The sequence below is a fragment of the Cucurbita moschata genome, unplaced genomic scaffold (genome assembly GCF_002738365.1).
Source record: "Cucurbita moschata cultivar Rifu unplaced genomic scaffold, Cmos_1.0 Cmo_Scf00008, whole genome shotgun sequence".
NCBI lineage: Eukaryota > Viridiplantae > Streptophyta > Magnoliopsida > Cucurbitales > Cucurbitaceae > Cucurbita > Cucurbita moschata.
The window spans coordinates 512,734-533,639 of NW_019268524.1; the positions used below are offsets into that span (position 1 = coordinate 512,734).

General features: G+C 36.8%; 4 protein-coding genes and 2 long non-coding RNA genes across 9 annotated transcripts; 3 read left to right on the forward strand and 3 right to left on the reverse strand.

Moving 5' to 3' along the window:
* Positions 1 to 219: 219 nt before the first annotated feature.
* Positions 220 to 2,503, reverse strand: LOC111445788 (lon protease 2-like). Of its 2 annotated transcripts, none has more exons than XM_023084264.1 (2): positions 1,235 to 2,503; positions 220 to 523 (listed from the first exon to the last, which is right to left on the reverse strand). In XM_023084264.1, exon 1 carries the CDS (start codon positions 2,189 to 2,191, stop codon positions 1,310 to 1,312), a length of 882 nt encoding a protein of 293 aa, XP_022940032.1. In that variant the 5' UTR covers positions 2,192 to 2,503; the 3' UTR covers positions 220 to 523; positions 1,235 to 1,309. The 2 variants fall into 2 exon arrangements, with proteins under 2 accessions (XP_022940032.1, XP_022940031.1); XM_023084263.1 differs by lacking the exon at positions 220 to 523 and adding an exon at positions 907 to 1,013.
* Positions 2,504 to 2,737: 234 nt separating this feature from the next.
* On the forward strand, positions 2,738 to 3,841 carry LOC111446441 (thioredoxin H1-like). Its single transcript, XM_023085264.1, has 4 exons — positions 2,738 to 2,978; positions 3,068 to 3,161; positions 3,257 to 3,379; positions 3,472 to 3,841. Exons 1-4 carry the CDS (start codon positions 2,965 to 2,967, stop codon positions 3,598 to 3,600), a joined length of 360 nt encoding a protein of 119 aa, XP_022941032.1. The 5' UTR covers positions 2,738 to 2,964; the 3' UTR covers positions 3,601 to 3,841.
* A 439-nt stretch (positions 3,842 to 4,280) lies between these two features.
* Positions 4,281 to 9,900, reverse strand: LOC111446391 (beta-galactosidase 5-like). 2 transcript variants are annotated; one of them, XM_023085199.1, is made up of 19 exons: positions 9,400 to 9,898; positions 9,229 to 9,324; positions 9,038 to 9,150; positions 8,794 to 8,860; positions 8,591 to 8,683; positions 8,316 to 8,459; positions 8,136 to 8,224; positions 7,958 to 8,063; positions 7,775 to 7,862; positions 7,494 to 7,612; positions 7,250 to 7,414; positions 6,962 to 7,137; positions 6,693 to 6,802; positions 6,467 to 6,576; positions 5,784 to 5,894; positions 5,580 to 5,693; positions 5,298 to 5,500; positions 4,867 to 5,188; positions 4,281 to 4,744 (listed from the first exon to the last, which is right to left on the reverse strand). In XM_023085199.1, the coding sequence occupies exons 1-19, from the start codon at positions 9,568 to 9,570 to the stop codon at positions 4,607 to 4,609; spliced, it is 2,535 nt and encodes an 844-aa protein (XP_022940967.1). In that variant the 5' UTR covers positions 9,571 to 9,898; the 3' UTR covers positions 4,281 to 4,606. The 2 variants fall into 2 exon arrangements, with proteins under 2 accessions (XP_022940967.1, XP_022940968.1); XM_023085200.1 differs by lacking the exon at positions 4,281 to 4,744 and adding an exon at positions 4,777 to 4,807 and having other exon boundaries at positions 4,838 to 5,188; positions 9,400 to 9,900.
* Positions 9,901 to 12,809: 2,909 nt separating this feature from the next.
* LOC111446121 lies at positions 12,810 to 17,067 on the forward strand. 2 transcript variants are annotated; one of them, XR_002711020.1, is made up of 6 exons: positions 12,810 to 13,231; positions 13,748 to 13,842; positions 13,946 to 14,047; positions 14,832 to 14,900; positions 15,596 to 16,579; positions 16,702 to 17,067. It is a non-coding gene; the product is annotated as an uncharacterized LOC111446121 (long non-coding RNA). The 2 variants fall into 2 exon arrangements; XR_002711019.1 differs by lacking the exon at positions 14,832 to 14,900 and having other exon boundaries at positions 12,831 to 13,231; positions 16,356 to 16,579.
* Positions 17,068 to 17,174: 107 nt separating this feature from the next.
* Positions 17,175 to 17,687, forward strand: LOC111446122. The gene is made up of 2 exons (XR_002711021.1): positions 17,175 to 17,215; positions 17,266 to 17,687. It is a non-coding gene; the product is annotated as an uncharacterized LOC111446122 (long non-coding RNA).
* A 2,248-nt stretch (positions 17,688 to 19,935) lies between these two features.
* On the reverse strand, positions 19,936 to 20,900 carry LOC111446120 (bZIP transcription factor 11-like). Its single transcript, XM_023084786.1, has one exon. It carries the CDS (start codon positions 20,757 to 20,759, stop codon positions 20,217 to 20,219), a length of 543 nt encoding a protein of 180 aa, XP_022940554.1. The 5' UTR covers positions 20,760 to 20,900; the 3' UTR covers positions 19,936 to 20,216.
* Positions 20,901 to 20,906: the final 6 nt, after the last annotated feature.

Consider the following 20,906-nt stretch of genomic DNA (forward strand, 5'->3'; position numbering starts at 1 on the left):
GTAGAGAAACAGATCTTGTAGAGACGATGCAGGGCATGTAGCTTAGAGGATTGGTGCACGTAGATACGAATCACGTGACTAAGTTCTCACGGGATTGAAGATGGACCAGGCCCATCAATAAACTTAAGGGCAGTTTTGAATATCCATTTGAAAAACTCTTAAGCTGCAACTGCAGCAAGATAGAGGAAGAATTGCACAAGGCAATACAGGTACAGTACATACAAGAATTTCAGACATTGTTCAACTTAAGCAAGAACTTGAAAAGAGGGAGAGGCAGAGTTTTCCACAACTTAGAATTGACGCCTGGCTTGCCCAAGTGAGCTCATTTACAGGCTCCCAGGTCCCCCCGTTATAGAGAAATGCTAATTATTCACATCTCAGTGCATTTTTATGGCTCAACTTGTAGGATCTTTAATACCAGAATACAGCTAAACGAGCATAAAATCTGAAACTCCAAGCATGAAGAACTCAAGCAAAGCTGGACACCAAACAGCGATGAAACTAGAAACGGATAAACTTTGATCTGATAGAAACATTATAAATTATCAACTCTTGGTTGATGTTTTCTTGCTTGAAGATTCATATTTGGTCATAACCAAAAATGACCTCAACAGACCGCACGATGAAGAAAACAAAAGACATTCAGACATTCAGACATTCAGCTACCAAACCAAACAGACTCATCCCTTTTCTTGACCTCCATAAATAAGAACATACGTCAATCAAATGCCAAATTCAAGTTCTTTATGAACTCGCTCGAAAAAATATGTTTGCCATGTAAATAAACTAATAGAACAATACCCCCATCATCACAAAACAGATCATACAAGAAATTTGACCATCCAACATTCCAACACAATGCAATATTTCACTCCACCCTGACATTACCCAACAAAAGAAGGCTAATTTAGCTATCACAAACATAATAAATCCTTCCATACATTCAAAGAATAACATCTGAATCTGATCTTAATGGGAAGATTATGAGATGTTTAGCTTTGAGAGCCATAGACCTCTCAATAAACATCCAAGTGAACGCTTCAAAAGAAGGAAAGCCAAGAACTCAAATAGTTCACCTGAACCCTTCAGATCATGTGCAATTTCTATATCAAATATGTAAGCATTGGTACACCAGATGAAGCGAATTCAATTATATATCAAAATTTACAGCTTTAACAACATCCGTCCTTTGTATAAAATACGTGTAAAGGCAAGCAAAATTAAGCATTAGTACCTTCAACTTGCTTCCTTGTACTTCAACAATATAGCTTCATCTCGTTCCAGTTTCCACAGATCAGAGACTTGCTTTTTAACTGTTGGACGGGAACACATCCTTAACAGCAGAAGCGGCAGTCAAGTAATTAAGAGTGTTTCTCAATGTCTCCTTCTCCCTTTTCAACCTCGCCGCCGTATCCTCCAATTCGAGCAACGCCTGCTGCTCTCTCGGCGCACCTTCGAAAGTACTTCCGACGAAGAACGAGAAAGGAGTTGGGAATAAATTCCTTCTCAAATCCTGAACCTCTTTCTCCGGCTTCCCACTCAGCCGGTTTGACAATCGAATCACGTCCTTCATATACGATTCCACCTCGTTCGCCAAGGCATCCAAATCCTCTTCTCCACTGCCGGACGGGCGGTCCTCGAGCCACGTAACTTCGGCGACGAGGTACGGTTTGGTCCGAACAAGATTAGTAACTCTGAACCGCTCTTGCCCCTTACAGATAAGAAAGAATCGATCGTCAACGAGTCGCTCATGTTTGACAACCTCACCAACGCATCCAACATCCGTCGTTCCAGAAACGGCATCCGTATAAATAACTCCGAATCGAAGATCGGTTTGGAGCAGAGTGTGCATCATCATCCGGTAGCGAAACTCAAAGATCTGCAAAGGAAGAATAGCTCCAGGGAAGAGAACAAGAGGAAGAGGAAATAGCGGAAGCTCGACGACATCATCAGATTTCGGAGAGCCAGTGTGATGTTTTTCCGGGAAAGACGAAGCAGAACACTTGAGCGTATTGAACTTATGGCGGCGGTGGCGAAGGGCTACAGCCGGAGAAAGGAATCTAGGGCTGGAGCTTAAGGTAGAGGAAATGGTATTGGGGTTTAAAATGGGCTTATGGGATAGAGTCGAAGAAGAAGAAGAAGAAGAAGAAGAAGAACACGAAGAAGAGGGAATGAGCTGAAGAAGAGCCATTGAAATTGAAGTGCTGCCAGTGTTCAAGTGTTTCAGATAGACAACCAAATGGTTTCCTTGCTTGTACGGATACTCTGTTCTGCGCTCTCTGCCTCACAAAAATCAAAATCCTTCAGAAAATTAAAATATATTACTTAATTTCCATCCCTCCCTTTCGCTCTCCAATGATCCAATCAACAAAAATCTGGTAGTTTTAAGGTGAGGCCAAATCGAATTGAGATTGTGGATAATATAGAGCGAGAGAGAGAGAGAGAGAGAGAGAGAGTAGAGAGAGAAAATTCTTCAGAAAATGTGGATTCAGATTCTTCCGCATACCCGAAACCCTTCTAATCCGCTCTAACAATACCATTTTATTGGGCCCATTATTGGCTGATAAGCCCATTACCAAGCCCAGTCCTACATATTTGGAGGCCCAATAGATCAAATTTTGCGGCCCATTTTGTTTCTTTCAAAATATTACAATATTACCTATAAGAAAAATAAGAATATTTTTAATATATATATATATATATATATAGTTGCGTACCGCGTAGTGTAAACCGCAAAAATTCGATGCTCTTCTCGCTTTCCGATTATGCGTTAGTTGTATTTGATCTGTCGAAACGCACTCCCATCGTCGAGCGTTGGAAGGAAATTTGTTCAGATTCTTGAAGATGAGAAAGCGGAGCGCTCGTAGGCTTCCGGATGGTACGATATGCGCCGCAAATGGGGTTTTGCTGTTTGCACGTTCAATTCCTTGTCTTCTTTTTCTACTACTACTACTACTACTATAAATGGAGACGATCGGGTTTGTATTATTCAATTTCATCATTTGGCAACGATCTTACAGAGAGGAAGCTCTTACAACTTGAGATTCTATCTGCTTTTGTTTTTAAGATCGATAATGGCGGGAAAGGGCGAAGTGATTGCGTGCCGTACCGTTGGATCATGGAAGCAGCAGCTCCTCAAAGGAAAACAATCCAATAAACTGGTACTGTTTGATCTGAAATCTATTAGTTTCGTGTTGTTCTTCCTCTTCCTTATAAGCGTTTGTCTTCCTCTTTCTAAACAATTTTGATTCTGCAGATTGTTGTGGACTTCACTGCCACATGGTGCGGTCCGTGCCGTGCCATGGCTCCAGTTTTTGCAGAGTTGGCTAAGAAGATGAGTAATGTCATATTCTTGAAAGTCGATGTTGATGAATTGATGGTAAGTTGATTCAAGCCCTGCCTTGCAAAACTTTGATACTGTTAATTGAGAGATATTGTTTAGACGTAAACCAAACGAATTATTTTCTGCAGGCTGTTGCGGCGGAATGGGGAGTGAGTGCACTCCCTTGCTTCATGTTCTTGAAGAATGGGAAGGTGGTGGACAGGTTTGTAGGCGCAAGAAAAGATCAGTTGCAGAAGATTGTATTACAGAATGCCTAATGGAAACTCTACGTTGGGGAGATTCCCTCATCCGTTCTTTGGATTTCATTGGAAGAGACAAAATTTTATGCAACTTTTGTGAGTTGCTATTAGTTGATGCTTTTAGTTTGAACAATTTTTTTCTTGTTGTGTTGGATTGTTTTTCAATCAGTTTACTATTACGAGGCTATGTAATCAATGAACATCTATTCTTTTGTTGAATAAAAATGAGTTGCTGAATACATCATCAGCAGTTTCTCTATCTGCTTGTGTCATTGAATCATATCATGCTTGAACAATTCATCTTGCAGGTAGGTTTAAATTTCATCTTGTAGGATCTCACAATCTATCCCTTTTAGAGGCCTCAGCGTCTTCGCTGGTAACCGTCCGGTATCTCGCTCTGATATCATTTGTAGCAGCCCAAGCCCAAGTCCAAACCCCTCTTAGCAAATATTGTCCGTTTTGGCCAGTTATGTATGACCGTCAGCTTCACGGTTTTAAAACGCGTCTATTAGGGAGAGATTTTCACACTCTTATAAGAAGTGCTTAGTTTTTCTCTCCAACGCGTCTATTAGGGAGAGATTTTCACACTCTTATAAGAAGTGCTTAGTTTTTCTCTCCAACCGACGTGGAATCTCACAATAATAGTCCAAATGAGGAGAGACTAACGGGAATTCTCTTTTGTGAAAAGAGAATGAATATGATGACAATTGAGATACTCCTCTATAACTTAAACTCATCCCATTTGATTAATACAAGACCTAGGGAACAGGGATTTTGAGGGAAATGGCTACCACTATATTTCAATAAAACAATGTAATGAGCTCCATCCAACTCATTCACAAGCCTTATGAGTTCCACCAATAATAACTTGCACAAATCTATCATATAAAATATGCAATGCAACATATGATCAATGAAATTTATCTTCAAACCTGTAAGTTAAATCTCCTTGGCTTCACAATATGGAACAGCATGCTGGTAAGGAGCAAGGATGCTGGGAGTGAAAATTTACTTGTGAGTTTTCTTATGAACTGTCTCCTTTGATATCTGCTATGGCACAATCGACTTCAACTAATAATTGTTTCAATTCATTAGGACATGGGTCTCCTCCAAAGTTACCTCTGGTTGCTGACACCAAGCAACTCTCCCGCCCAAGGCATTTCTGCAGAAACATTTCAAAGTTGTCACGGTTAGTGTTAAAAATAGCCTTCAAAGCTTCAATCTGTACGGTACACTAAAATCTGTACAAATTAAGATCTTATTTGATAGAAGATGTGAAAGAACCTCCTCTAATATGGCATGAGAATCTGGTGCATGGCAAATTCCCTTTTGGTAACTTCCACAAGTTCCAGAAGGAGTTCCAAAACTTGCAAATTTTATGGCTGATATGACATGCCCTGGATTACATTGCAGGTGTAAAGAATCTGATTCCCCATTGCTTTCAATGATGTAGCTTTCATTTTTAACATGGTGTTCAACTGCCTCCGCACAAGCACCAGTCACAGACCTCCTCAAAAATGATATTTTGGATGCATCACCACCAAGTTCTTCAAACAACACCAATACATTGTTGGTTGGCTTTAACCAGGATCGAGGAACGTGATACCTGGAAGAACATATATGAAACGTAAGGAATCAGCTTGTCGAAACCAATGAATCCTTTGATAAATGATGGTGATGTACGATCTAAACTCGATTTTTTTATTTAGAGTTACCATCGTTGGGTTGGCTGCCCACAACCGTCTTCACATTTGGCAGGTCTGTATGTCCCAGCATAACTACACCTATTACAGCTACCTTTTGCATAAGCCATCCAGTATCTTCCAATACTCTGTCCATTAATCCATGCTTGCCCCTTGCCCATGCTTCTTAAGTCCAACGCTAATGGCTCGTTCCCCCCCGGCGCATTGAAACTAGCCTGCAAGTCCCAGCTCAAATTCATCATCCGAGTCACTGATTCAGTTTGCATATTTTTCCACTTTTATGAGGGATTTTACCTTGTACCAAGTCAATGGTCGCAGACCCTGTGAAGCAAGAGATCCTCTTACCCAATCAACAGATGTAGCTTCGGTTGGAGAGACCAGATTCATTGCCTCTCCTTTTAAGCCTACCTATTGCCAGTAAAGGATATTAGATAGAATCAATTGAATTTGAAAGGGAAACCATATCCATCCAAATGATATACATTTCAGTCTTTTTACCTGGTAGTTCCATTTCTGCCAAGTCAAATCTCTCTTTCCCCCATTAAGCCCACTAATCGAAATTGGACCGAGGATACCCGTTTGCCATGTCTCATAATGAAACCCGACATTCTAACAACAAAAATGAAAATCAGTAACCAGTTATCTTATTAAATCAGAACACTATGGTGTTTTTTCTTTTTTGGATAGGATCAGTCCAGTATGGTTAAAAATCTAATCTCCTATGCACACCTAAGACTATAGTTATAGTTATCGCAAAGACAAGTACTTTCGATGTAGATTGTAACAGCCCAAGCGACCACTAGCAGATATTATCCGTTTTAGTCCGTTACGTATCGTCGTCAGCCTCACGGTTTTAAAACGCGTCTGCTAGTGAGAAGTTTCCACACTCTTCTAAGAAATGTTTCGTTCCCCTCTCCAACCGACGTGGGATCTTGTATCCACCTCCTTTGGGCACCCAGCGTCTTCGCTGGCACGCTACCTAATATCTGGCTTTGATACCATTTGTAAAAGTCTAGCCCATTACGTATTGTCATCAGCCTCGCGATTTTAAAATACTTTGCTAGTGAGAGGTTTCCACACTCTTCTAAAGAATGTTTCGTTCACCTCTCCAACTGATATGGAATCTAACATAGATGCTTGCCTTAAAAATTTTAAAGTGGATTTAGGGGGAGGGAGTTTACCGGTAAGCCGACTGCTACGCTTAGTAGAGCAATTTTATTCATTCCAGCGCGTAAGTTGATAGGACCCGTAAATGTAAGTTCTCGATGCTCCATACTTCCAAAAGCCGAACCTGTATTTATGTGTTACAATTCAACTTCTCTGAACTGTAATTTAGTTGGAATTTGCAAGTGAAAGGTGTGCTACTTCTAAAATTGAAGACCAAAATCTGAAGGGTTGAAGTCTGACCTGAAAACTGTCCATTGATAAAAACATGGAGAGCAGGGCCAGCTGATTTCACAAATAAAGTGGGCTTTTGTCCTCCTCGAAGAAATGCTTCTGATGAACTGATGCCAACACTGAATAAAATGCAAAAGGATATCATAAAATAATCTAAATGAACAAGTTTTCTATATGTGTTTCCTTCTAAGGACAATCACAAGCACTTCATTCTCCACAATGCTATATATAATATTATAAACAAAATAGCTGAAAACACCACATAATTCCAGGCTCACCTTGTCGTGTACCAAAGATAGTCACTGGTATCTCTTGTGACATTTATCTGCTCCAAGAGTCCAGAAAACGTCATTCTTGAACTGCCTCCTAGAGAAAATGTGTCTTCATTATAGGTTTCCCATGACAACTTGGAAACTGTTGGCAACATTTGAGTGCGTGCAATATGAACTCCGACCTTGATGAGCATAGAACCATCTTAATTCTTAAAACATAGGGGAGGAAAATGGACACGAAAACATGTCCTAAAGTCCAAGATGATTTCAAACGATGAACTATATAATCTATACCGTTGCTGTGTTGAACACAACACGCTTACAGTCCGGAAGGATGCTTATCGACCAAGGAGGCAAAACATAACGCATCTTGTTGAACACCACTGTAGCTGCAGAATTTGAATGGAAATTTGAAAGAAAAGCAGCACACCTTCCATGTCCCGAAGTGAAAACGTGAGCCTGTGGAATTACCACAGTTGAGCTCAGAAACATCATTACAATTTATGAAGAAAATCATTGATTAAACAAAAAGGCCAACCTGCTCATAGGCTCCTAGTGAGGTAACAGTAGGATCTGAAGAAACTAAAGCAGGCTCACATAACTTAATGGCCCTATGGAGGTTCTTCAGATGGCCATATTTTGGTTCCCTGATCATACCTAAAAGTAATTAAGTAGTTAGCTTTGTCTGTCAGTAACAGAAATAGAACTGCAGTTTATTCGTCTGCAATTTTTTGTGAGACACATTGGAATCCAACATATTCGCTAAATAGTCTCTCAACAACTCGAAAGACATTTTAATGAAATGTTTTGTGTTCTCACCAAATTCATCGAGTGGAGCATCATAGTCATAACTAGTTGTAATGAATGGGCCTCCAGCAGTGCGTCCAAAGTTGGTTCCTCCATGGTACTTTCATTCATTACAAACAAACAAAGTGGATTTAGTTTTATGTCAGGCATTCCGAGTCCTAAAAGCAGCGGATTGAGTTATGCAAGCCAACCAACCATATAGTAGTTGAAAAGTGAGCCACCCTTTTGTATGAATCGAGCCACTGCAAATGCCAAATCTTCGACAGGTCGATGATAAACAGGACCGCCAAACTCTGTAAACCTTTCATTACAGGGTACGTTGTTAAGATGGAAGGATTAGAATAGTAATTCCATTGGTATATCAGATATGTACCAGCCAGTCCAAGCCTCTGTCCATAATGTAGGCTTGTAAGGCTTATTAGGCGAGAAGTAATCACAATAAAAACCATTGCACGAATTTATCTGTCACCGAAAAATGAATATATACTCAGAAATTTCCAACAAGGTTTAAAGACAAATTTCTGCGCCAGTAAACAAAAAAGAGATGGCTTACCACAGGATCAGGAGCATCATCTTGCTTGCACATCACCCAAGGCACGCCTGTATTCAGTCCAACAGCCATCTTTGCCGCCCAATTAGTGTATGCATGACCAGCAGCTCCCAGGGCTCTACCTTGCGGCCCATACTCGTTTTCAATCTAAGAAAACAAAATTCAAATGAAAATTTTAGTAAGTTCTTTTCTCAAACAACGTTATCCCACAAGTTCACACTCACTTATAAACAATATCCATATCATTGATTATAATCTCCCAAGCTTCTCAACCTTACCTGGGAAAGGATAATGGGGCCACCTTGGGAAGCAAATAGCTTTTCATTCTTCATCATTTGTACAATTTTCTGGGTGAACCCTTGCATTGCCATCTGGAGAGCAAGAAAGCAGAAAAACTACTCACTGTAAACTTCCTTAGCTGCTAGTGAAAGTCCCAAGTAATTTCTATTAACAGAGTTCTAAGAAGTGGAGAAAAATTAACCTTGAAAGGCTTATTATCAGTTCTAAAGCTGATTCCAGGGACAAATTTTAACCATACGGGAAATCCACTGTACAATAAAATACGGAATGAAAATAGTCAAGTGTAATCAATAATGAACACTATGTCAGAGTCTCATTTACCGCGAAGAGAAATAGCAGAGAGAAAGAAAATAAGACTGCTTCTGATTTCAATCATTTACTCCAAAAAATGACGATTAACGAGTAAGGGGGAAAGTTTTGGGTACCCAAAATTCCACTCTGCACAAACATAAGGTCCAATGCGAAGATGAACATAAAGACCCACTCTCTGCACTGTCTTTATGAACCGTACCAGATCGTATCTCCCCTCAAAATCATACTGAGACAAGTGAAAGCGAACAAATTAAGCTCAAATCATACCAAAATTTCAATTCATAAATGATTTCTAAGATAGTACATTGCCAGGAGAAGGTTCGTGAACATTCCAGAAGACATAAGTATCGATTACATCCAATCCCCCATCCTTCGCCTTCTGAATAAGATCCTCCCACATCTAAACACAGAAGCAAATGTGAGTAAAACTCTCAAACGATTGCACGACAAATTCAACAATACAAGAACTACATACTTCAGGAGTGCTTCTAGGGTAGTGAATGGAGCCAGAAATGAGAATTCGCCGCTGGCCATTGATGAGGATAGCCTTCCTATCATAAGTCACACTGCAATGTGTGGATCGAAAACCACCAAATGCAGCTATGAAAATGAAGAACAGCAACCTGGAAACCGAGAAAGCTTCCATGAGCTTGATTTTCTCTTCAACCTCCAAGCTCTGTAGAAGCTGAATCGGAATATTGATCTTTACTCCACTGGTTTATTGTAGCTACTAATTGAAATCCACAAAAAGGAGAAGATTCAATAATTGAGCTGTGAGCGTAAGCCTGAAGTGATCGTTCCACCAAATAATCAGACTAGCAATTCACAACCACACCTATGAACTGAAAATAGCTTTGGCTATCGCTATGGTGTGAATATAAATGAAAATGATGAGCAGTAGCAATGTAGCATTATCGGTTTCATCATCTCATCTGAGCCTTTTTCCAGATTAAATTTAAAAAAAACAGCTTAATTTTGTTTAATTAGATTAAGCAACTGTTAATTAAGGCAGATGCTGCCAAACAGAGCTCGGAAGGACTGTTCTTATTTAGTGGAAGATCACTGACAAATCTCACCAAATTCATTATTTAATTTATAAAGGTAAAACCATACTTAATTTAAATGATTAAATGTGGATTAACGTTTTAGTGCATAAACTTATTTTTTCTTTTAAATATTATATTTTTTATTTACCATTTTAGTTTCTAATTATTTTCATGCAAACTTATTTTAGTATTTTTGTCTTTAATGTTCATCTCATAATTCAGCCAAAAATTTAAATTAATGTTGAATGTAACATGTTACCTAATACACATGGCTACATATTATCCAAGCATGTGCCTGTCAAATAAATAGCCAAATATGTGCCAATTATTATGTTTTTATTAGATAAATGACAACAAAAATAAAAATCAATCAATCATCAGAAATTGAATTAATATTAAATTAAAGATTTAATTAAAAAAATATAAGGATGTTAATTTGGTAGTGTCACGTGCAATGGAACAAGGTTCTTCGGTTGCACGTGGTCAGTTCCCCGACCTTTCGCCTTTTCGTCCTCCGACTGTCACGCTTGTTGGATAACCCACTCCCAACTTCTAATCCAGCTGCCTTAAATTTGTTAAATTATTAACTTCCCCTTGTTTCTTTACATGCAAATTAATTACAAAGTTATGTAATTTACGTTTTGCCCCTTCAGTTTTTACATTTTACGGTTTTGGAAGCAAATGTCCTTTGTGCCTTGGTTTTATTAACTACGTGGCAAGACTGTTATGGACTGTTACGGAAAACGGTTGAATGGCAGGTAATAATAGAAAATAAATAAATAAGAAAATGACAAAAACAAAACGTAAAAGACCGCTACGAAAAAAAGGTGAAATTGACTTGTTCTAATATTATTTTGTATCTATGGTTATAAATATTCAAATTTATAAATTAAATTGGAACTTAATCACCAAAAAATTATTTTAACTTAATAATGTGATAAATTGTACTTAAGTCTACGTCATTATTATTTTTATTTGCTTCCAAAATATCATCAGTCATTGATAATTTTTAAAAATATAAATTAAATGCCACATGATTTCCTTTCCAGGAAGGACCAGCTTGGGCTGTCATCGTCCTCCAGCCTGTGATTTTCTTATTATTGTTTATTTAATGGTGATCAAAGCTTTCATTTGAAAGCAACAGCTTTTCAAAATTCAAATTTCAAGAGTTTTGATATGAGTTTATGCTTAGGAATTTAAATCCGGAAAACCCACTAAATTTAATGTTAATCGAATATTCGAAGGATTATGCACAAAACTACATGTTTGTTTGTCAAAATAACACCTATGCCAGAAGGATTGAAAATATGTAGCTTAAGCAAACTACTATGTGGCATATACGTGTGTAGAGCAATTCGAGACGAGTGTTTGAAGCAGGACTACCCCGGTGTAAAAATATATATAATTTTGAAGCAGACCAATTAATTGTAGGTTGGTGGGCATGTGGGTCATTAATATTTGGAGGCAGGATTATTGAAATTTGAACAGCGTGGAGGTGGGGTCGAACCAGGATTGAGTGAGTTTCTTCGACATTAGTTCTTTGCTTAGAGAGGAAACAAGAAATGTAGGGTGGACGCCGTTGTTGCGCCGTTTGTTTCTTCAGATGTGTTGGTGTGACTGCGAGCATCGGGAGTAAGCGAGCTTCGCTAGATTTCCGTTTCGTTTACGTCCTCGAAAATGAAGAATAAAAAATGGATTCCTTTTCATTTGGGGCAGGTTATTTTGATTCTCCGAGGAAGGCAGGTTGCCATGCCGGACGAAACTGCCACTTTGTTTCTTAGATACCAGGGTATACATGGTCTTGACTGAGATTTATTTATTTATTGTCTAATGTTAATTTTTTAAAACAAAATTTATTTATTCATGATTCATAATTATTAGATACATAATATACAAATTAATTTATAATTATTAAAAAAAAAACAAATTTATCTAAGAAAAATAGTAATCTCAACCTAACTCAACACTTTCATCCAATTAAAAGATAGATACAACCTCTTCTTAAAAATGATAGATCTAATAAAAATGATTAATTTAACCATAGTAAAAATAAAAAACAATTCTTACATCGAAATATAGTGAACTTCGAGGACCCTAAATTATCATGAAAAAAAATATTATAAATTGTGATATAATAATAGAATAGTACGGAGATAATAAATATATTAAAATTTAAAATTATGTCTATCGGTTTTATAATAAAAAATTTAAAGCCGTTAAAATTAAATTTTTTATAAATCGAATGTCCATCTATCCTAAATCATATTTTTCAAATTAAAAAACTTATGAATGATAGAGTAAACAGTGTATTTAAAAATAGTTTATTCATATTTATAATAATGGGCTTAAAAATAATATGAAAATTTGAGATTTTTTATAAGGGAAATTTAAAATATAAAAAGGAACTAAATAAATTAATATAAAAGAAACTAAAAATAATAAAGTAAATAGAAGAAACTCAACCAATAATAAAAAGATATTGGCTTGGGACGAATGTGCTCGTGGAGTAGTTTTATGATAGACGAGCTAAACTTTTAATGTATTTTATAAGTTTTATTTGGTTTGGATCAACTCGAGGTTTTTGTTCTATCCTACTAAATGCCTACAATTCAAATTGGATTAGTTAGGGTCGTGGGGTTAAACACTTAGATTACAATTTTAGGTTTTACCTTTCTTTGAATGGTCAGATTTAGTAGATATAAAATTAATTTTTTTTTCTAAAAAAATTATTAGTATTCATAAATTTGGTGAATTTAGAATAAAATTTGAACTCATGCCAGCTTCGGTGGCATTTTATTTTATTGTTGTCTTTAATTTAAAGATTTGGTAAATTTTTTTATGAAAACTCTTTTGAAAGCAAACAAGGCGTCAGGATAGATTAAAGGCCCATTTTAATGAACTAACATCCACAGACGGTCTAAATTAATCGGTATATCTTTTGAAAGCGTCGGCCATTCTTTCCCGCCACACGGCGGACCGGGGGAAGAGTTTTTCCTTATGCGACTCTATTGGCCCAACGCGGAAGTGCTTTTCAACGGAGGCCTACCGTTGTGTCCTCTGATAATCTCCCTCTCCATGGATCTTTTGTAAAGCCCAATCAGGAAGTAGGAGGAACCGAAGAAGTTGATGAGCTTATCAATGGCGTCTCGAGCACTGAATCAGAGCCTAAATCGTAGTTATGGTGTAGGGTTAATAAGAAAGAAGGTACAAGAAGATGGGGACAGCCTTGAGAGCGTGTTTAAGCTGCGAAATGGAAGGGAGGTATGATTCTTTAAGCCTTCCTTTCCTCCTCTGAACAGTACTGTTATTGTTATTCTTCTTGTTCTCTTCGACTGTAGAATCATTTAGGATACCAAGATTCTTACGCCCCATATTTCGATGATTTTCTTTCATCTATGCTTCTTCTTCCGACTGCCCTACATGATTTAGGACGTAAAATAGGATGCGTCGTACTTTTGATGTTTGGAATCTGGATAGTTTAGCTAAACAATCAGAGCATCTTTCTATTTCAGCTTCTATTGGTTGGAATCAAACTTATGCTGGAAAATCCTTTTGAGCCTTTACATTCCTAATGTTTCAATATCCGGAGCGTTCCGTTTCTAGTCTGTAATTATTAGTGAACGTATCTTAAATTTTCACATAGGACTTATATGTGTTCCAGCCAACTTTCTCATGATAAGGATATTCTGGTTATGTATGATATGCTATGTTCAGAAGGTTATTCTTTGGCTTATTTGTTTAAAGTAAGATTGAATTGAAATTCATATCCTTCGCTAGATTGGTGTTCTCCGGAAGGAATTAGAGTCCGTCTGGATGCATCGAAAACAGTACAGAAGCTGACGCTTGCTGTTCCTATACCAGTAGTTTCTTTGGTAAGCAAATTCATGTGAGCACGAACTTTCATTACTTTCTACTTTTGTGTATGTGAGGGTAGTTCTTGTTGCCAACATATTAGTGCCTTCAATGATGTTTTAGGATGGGTACACAAATTCTGGGAAGAGTACGCTCTTGAATCAGTTGGTTGCAGAGGATTGATTGTTTGCAACCACCTTTAATCCAGCTGCAAGAAGGGTTCAGGTACTTTTAGCTAGACTTAATCTTGCAGCGTTATCATGTTCATGAATCATCCTTGGCACTAGAGTAATACAATGGTATGATATTTTCCACTTTGAGCATAAGCTTTTGTGGCTTTACTTTTGGTTTTCCCAAAAGTTCTCATACCAATGGAGATGTATTTTTTACTTTAAACTTATGATCAACCCCTTAATTAACCGAGGTGGGACTCCTCTCCAAACAATCCTCAACGGGAGAAGAGATGGTTTTCCAATCCTCAAAATCATACGATTTTCTTCTTTTTAAATCTCCTAGAAGATAGACCTTAATAAATTGGTTGAGAGAAACTTGGCTCGTCTTTGAAAGAGTGTCCATAGACTAGTTAAAGAAGTCCGCACGTATTTAGGAGTCCACAATGAGAATTTGAAGGTTCAAAGAAGATTCTTCTAGAGAATTTAAGCAGAAGTGCATTGAGCAGATTAATTGCTCGCTGTATTTGCCGGCCGTCTGACTAAAGAATACACCAATGAGAGTAAATTAGGTGCTGGACTTTTTCTGAATTTATTGAAGGTGTTAATGTTCATATTCAGCAAATGCTGTTTACTTCTAATCAACATATTAGGTGTTGTTTCCTGATATTGTGATTGATATGTCACATTTACATGATCTATGAAATAATGGTGCCTTTTTTTACTATAAAATAATCTTCTGCCTGGCTTTTCTTTTAGACCAACTTGTGATCCTCCTGGAAGTACTGTGGTTTTTAATTCATTTTGTTCACTTTATATGCTTGTTTCACACTCTCCAGATGAAAAATGGAAACGAGTTTCTACTTGCCGACACTGTTGGTTTCATCCAAAAGTTACCAACTATGCTGGTGAGATTTGCAGCCCCAAGATAAACATCATATTCATCTATCATTTTGTTTTGAATGTGTGTAACAACTCAAGCCCACTTCTAGCAAATATTGTCTGCTTTGGATCGTTACGTATTACCGTCAGTCTCATGGTTTTCAAAACGCGTCTACTAGGAGGTTTCCACACCCTTATAAGGAATGATTCGTTCCTCTCTCTCTTCAACCGATGTGAGATCTCACAATCCACCCCCTTTGGGGCCCAACATCTTCGCTGGCACACCGCATGGTGTCTGACTTTGATACCATTTGTAACAACTCAAACCCACCGCTAGCAAATATTGTCCGTTTTGGGCCGTACGTATCGCCTTCAGTCTTACGATTTTTAGAACGCGTCTACTAGAGAGATTTTCACACCTTTATAAAAAATGTTTCATTCCCCTCTCTAACCGATACGAGATCTCACAATCTGCCAGTACCATAAAATCTCTCATTTTTTTCATTTGTCTTTCTGAAGAGTGTAGTAGTAATCAAATCCCCAGATAGCTGTATTGTTATTCTGGTTAAGTCCTACAGGTTGCTGCATTCAGAGCAACATTAGAGGAGATATCAGAATTATTATTGCTGGTTCAACTGGTGGACCTCGGGTGACTGGTTAGTCAATTGATGTTTCTCATCACCTTAACCTATTTTCTGATTGGATATTTCATCAATTTCAGCCATCCGCTGGCTGATCAACAGATAGAGGCTGTGGATAAAGTTCTTTTAGAATGGGATGTGTCGTCGATTCCGAGGTTGATGGTTTGGAACAAGGTGGGGGGGAAATCTTATGGAATACGATCCTTTACCCACCCCTCACCACAAGGAAAATAAAAGGAAAGAGAGAAGACTACTTGAGATTTTTATCTGTGCTTATTATAGATTTCTTTGTCCTTTTTGTCATTGGCTATGCTTGTATGGATTTGCTTTACTGGAATCTCTTTATAGTTTATTCTCTCTCTTTTATTCTTCAGAAGATAGATGGGACAATAAACAGTTCTTTTTAAAAAAAAAATAAAATTCTCTCAAGTATGTTAAACTAAAAACGGTTTTTCAAATGGGTTTCTGTTTTTCTCGTAGCCTAATCTTTTAGCTAATGTTATTCTCTGCCTTTATAGCCATTATGTGGAATAGAGAAAGAGAGATATTGGGAGAGGTTTGGTCCTCAGTTAGGTTCTATACCTCTCTTTGGTGTTGGTGTCTAAAGAGTTTTGTATTTATCCTTAGTTTCTTATTCTTAACGGACTGATGGAGCCCCTTCTTGTAGTTTTGTTTGGCATTGTCCCCTTTTGGTTTCATTTGCTCCATGGAAGTTTGGTGTCTAATTCTAAAGAAAATCCTGTAGCTTATGTAAAGGATCCTTGTTTGTAATTCTATGGACAAATTCAAGTTTCTTCTCTAATTCCTATGTGCGTCTAACTACAAATTGTCAAACGGCAGGTTGACAAGGTTAGTGATCCTCAAAATATTAGAGGGGATGTTACGTGTGTACATGTGAGATCCCACGTAACATTCCTTATAAAGGTGTGAAAACCTCTCCTTAGTAGACGTGTTTCAAAACTGTGAAGCTGATAGCGATACGTGATAGGTCAAAGCGGATAATCTCTGCACCGAGTGATGATGGTTTGGACGAATTCTGCTATGCAGTTCAGGGAAAATTGAAGGTGTATTTACTTTGTAGTCTTGAAGATGGTTGTTTCTTCTCTATTCTTTGTTAGCAGCAGGTGGCACTGCTTTTAACCTAAATATGAAGACAAGAAATGAAATAATTGTTTTGAATGGGCAGGACTCAGTGGTTTGGGTAGAAGCCTTGATTCAGTTTGACAGAGGCGAGTTCTTGAGCACTGTGTATCAGGTTGGAGTGGTAGAGAAAACTGTAAGTAAATCCTCCATCCTTTCTGATTTCCATTTAGTTTTCTTGTTATGCACAGTTGGAAGATTTTTAAATATCTTGAGAGTGCATTTGGTTGAAGCAATTTGTTAGTGTATTTAAAAAAATGGTGGTAGGAAGAGTAGCCTATTTAAAAAATGTGTCAACAAATTGACATCTACTCTTTTTCTTTTTCTTGAGGTCGGCTGTAGGAAGAGCCGCTCATAAAGTTCGACACTGTCCTAGATGGTAAGAAATGAAAAATAATGATGTTGGATGACCCATCCTGTAACAGTTCAAGCCCACCGCTAGTAAATATTGTCTGTTTTAGCCTGTTACATATCGTTGTTGGCCTCATGGTTTTAAAACGTGTTTATTAGGGAGAAGTTTTCATACCCTAAGAAATGTTTCGTTTCACTCTCAAACTAATGTGGTATATCTCATAACTTAAAAAAGAGATTATAGAAATCATCACCAAAGGCAGCTATTTTGTAAGTATAACAGATTGTAAACAGAGATGCCAAGCAAATAGTGCCATGGCTTCATTCAGAGGCCCAGCCTAATGGGATTATGGGAAAAAAAAAAAACTTTACACTACAAATTATTTGGTACTTGGTCAGATTTTTCTGGTAGGTACATATCTTTTGGGTCACGCATCATTATCAGGTGTCGTTGTCCTGAAGTCACCAGTAAAAAAATGGATTGGGTCGGCGATCTACCCTATGCAGGGCCAGAATCTGAGCCATAATTAGAACATTTATATATAGAAACCATTGGGGGGTTGAGTAAATTTTTGGGTTCAACCAATATTTTTGAAGTCATTGTATGGCTCACCATCTCTTTCTCTCTCTCTCATGGCCTAATGAGCCCTCTTTTTGCCGAATAAAGCCATTCATTTATAATGCAAGACTCCACTAAGCTCATAAGGAGTAAAATGACAGAATATGTTACAAATTTCGGAAAGATATTAAACCTCAATCAATACATACTATATGTTAATAGGTTACTTCTTTAGTTGCAAGTTTTGGCATATAAGTTGGTGACATTTCTATCTTTAACTGCAGGCTACACAAATTAGTGGATCCTAATAAAAATTTCTATTTTAAAAAATGGAGACGTACAACTCTGGGTAGATTTCTACGGATCTTATAAGATTTCACATTGGGAATTGGTTAACGTAATGGACTAGAACAGACAATATCGATTAGCAGTAGGCTTGAGACGTTACAAGTAGTATTAGAGCCCGCCACTAGGCGATATGTCAGTGAGGATGGGGTGGATTGTGAGATTTCACAAAACTAGATCTCTAAGAAAGATGATAATATCGACTAGCGATCAGTTTAGACTTTAGATATGATTGTTTATCTGTTTATCCTTTCATTTTTCATTTATTGGTGTTTCATTACAATTGACAGCGATCTCAGTAAAAACGTTTACTTCATTAATTCTAAGATGAATTATTATTTCTTGATTTCATCAAATCTACTTGCAATACTTCTGGTTAATTATAATTATTATTGTACTATTATTTCAATAATCTACCATCAACGAATGATGCTATACCATAAAAAAAGAAGATTGATTTGATTTGATGTGAATAAAATAAATATTAAGAGGGAGACACACACAAATTAATGTTTGTGGTAATGAGCAGTGATGGTCATAGAAGAACGTGGAAATATGCGAATCAGATAGGACAAACCTTAATGTTTCAAATATTTATTTAAGGTTTTGTTTGTGTTTGGTTACTGCTGCCATGTGAGACGTAAGGGTAGTTCATGGATTTCCCATTATTATACTCTTACTTAATAGTGCTTTTGCTTTATGTAGAGTGTACTTTAATCCCATTATTATTATTTTTAATATTATTAACGGCGTTTGTGAGAACTCACATCAATATAAGAAGATAAGAAAATAGTTTTATAAATGTGAAGAAGATAAGAAAATAGTTTTATAAATGTGTGAAAATCTCTCTAGATGCCTTTTAAATTCGGGATGGAAAACCCATAAGAAAAAACTAAAAAAAGACAATATCTATTAGCGGTGAGCTTAGGTTGTTACAAATGATATTAAAACCAAGGCACCTAACGGATGCGTTTTAAAAATTGTGAGCCTGACGGCTATAAATAACGGGTCAAAGTAGACTACATCTATAAACTTTTTCCATTTTATTATATAAAAAATAATCATAAAATAATTTGTTTGCCCTAAAATAGAATCAAAAGATCCGGTTGCTAGTAAAAAAAATTATAACGTCTTTTCTATCTTCCACTTATCTATAGAGATTTTATTAATTGAAGTATAGTTCAAAGTTTAGAAATTGACTACAAAGTTAGAAGTTCGTGTATTTTCATTCGTTGTTGTTGAACTAAAAAAAATTTAATAGGATTTTGTTCGTTCTCTTGCCAACTCATGCTAATTTTTTCTCTACTATGTTAAGATACTGTTTATATCAATTCCTGTTCTTAAAAACATAATATCTATATCAAAATAAATTATCTTTACAAGAGACGGTTAATTTATCTCAAATAGTAATATTACTTTTAAATCAATCAACTCAACCATATAAGAAACAAATAGTGCACTACATCTATAAATAAAAATAATTTTTTTATTAATTCCCTAGTGAAAACCCCTTTTTCTCGAGTTCTCCGAATGAAAACCTCAAGTCCAAATACATGGAACCATTGCAATATTTAATGTATTTGTCTAGTGTACATATTTGAGTATAATCAAATATTATAAAAGTAGATGTCTTTATAAATTCTTCTGACTTGTTTTTTAAAATTAATATATATATATATTATAATTTTATAAGTATTGGTTATGATAAGAGTATTTGCGAATAAAGCGACTGACCGAAAGACACAAAGCTTCGTTCTCTTATCTTCATCTTATTATTTTAATCATGTCTTAATTAAGATTATGTGAAGTGGCAAATCTCCCTAATTAAATCAAACCATTTAAAATATTATAAAATTGAAAAGAAATTATAGGAATAAAATAATACTATTTTCCATGCCGTAAGGAAAAGGAGAGAAAAAGAAAAGAAAAAGGAAATATTTATTATATTATATGATGAATATTATAATAACAGAGGAGGAGGAGGAGGAGGGGGGCCTTCAAATGCATCAAAAGCCCCATTACATCATACTGAAAACGACCCATTCCCCAATGGAAACAAAATCCAAGAAACCAGTTTACACTTTTTTTGGTTGCTTTTCCCCAACTTTCAAAATCTGTTCTTCAATCATATTGATTTTCTTCCACCAGCGTCACGATCGTATTAATGGCAAAACTAATATATATATATATAAATATATTACAATTTTAATTCCTGATTAACCGATCCAATCCCATCCACCAACACACAGCGCAAACGAGATTAGATTAGGATTAAACTAAAACCCTTCTCTAAATCAATGATGAGTTCAGCAGTGAAGCACGTGATGATCAGCAGAAGCCACAATGGGGGGTTGCTGGCTTAGAAATGAGTTGAGGAATGATGGGTTATGATCAAAATCAAAATCAAAATCAAAATCAAAATCATAATGATAATCATAATCATCAAAGTTTTGAAGAAAAATATGTGGTTCTTCATCTTTGTCGTCGTTGTTGTTGTTGATGTGAGATAAGATCCGGTTTAGGGAGTCTAATCTATGAGTAAGTTCCAGAATCTGAGCTCTCAAAACAGAGTTTTCAGCTTCAACGTTGAGAAAAAGATGGGTTGTGAGATTAATTCTGGAAATCATTTGGTTTTTATTTTCCCTCAATTGGCCCACCTGCGCCATCAGCCCGTCCAAGTGCTGCTGTTTCCTCATCCTCGAACGCCGCGCCGATTCCCGGTTCGATTGCATTCTCCTTCTTTTTCTCTGGTCCATCAATTGCCTCAGCTCCTCTTCCGAACCAGAGCTCTGGTTCTGAACCCCAATCTGAGATAACGAACCTGAAGAATTCCCACTACAACACCCCATAATATAAATAACTATTATATATATATATATATATATATAGAGAGAGAGAGAGAGAGAGAGAGAGAGGGGGGGGGTGTTCTATATTTACAGTTGATAGACCCAGAAGCGAAATTCAGGGAGATTTTGATTTTTTTTTTTTTTTTTGAG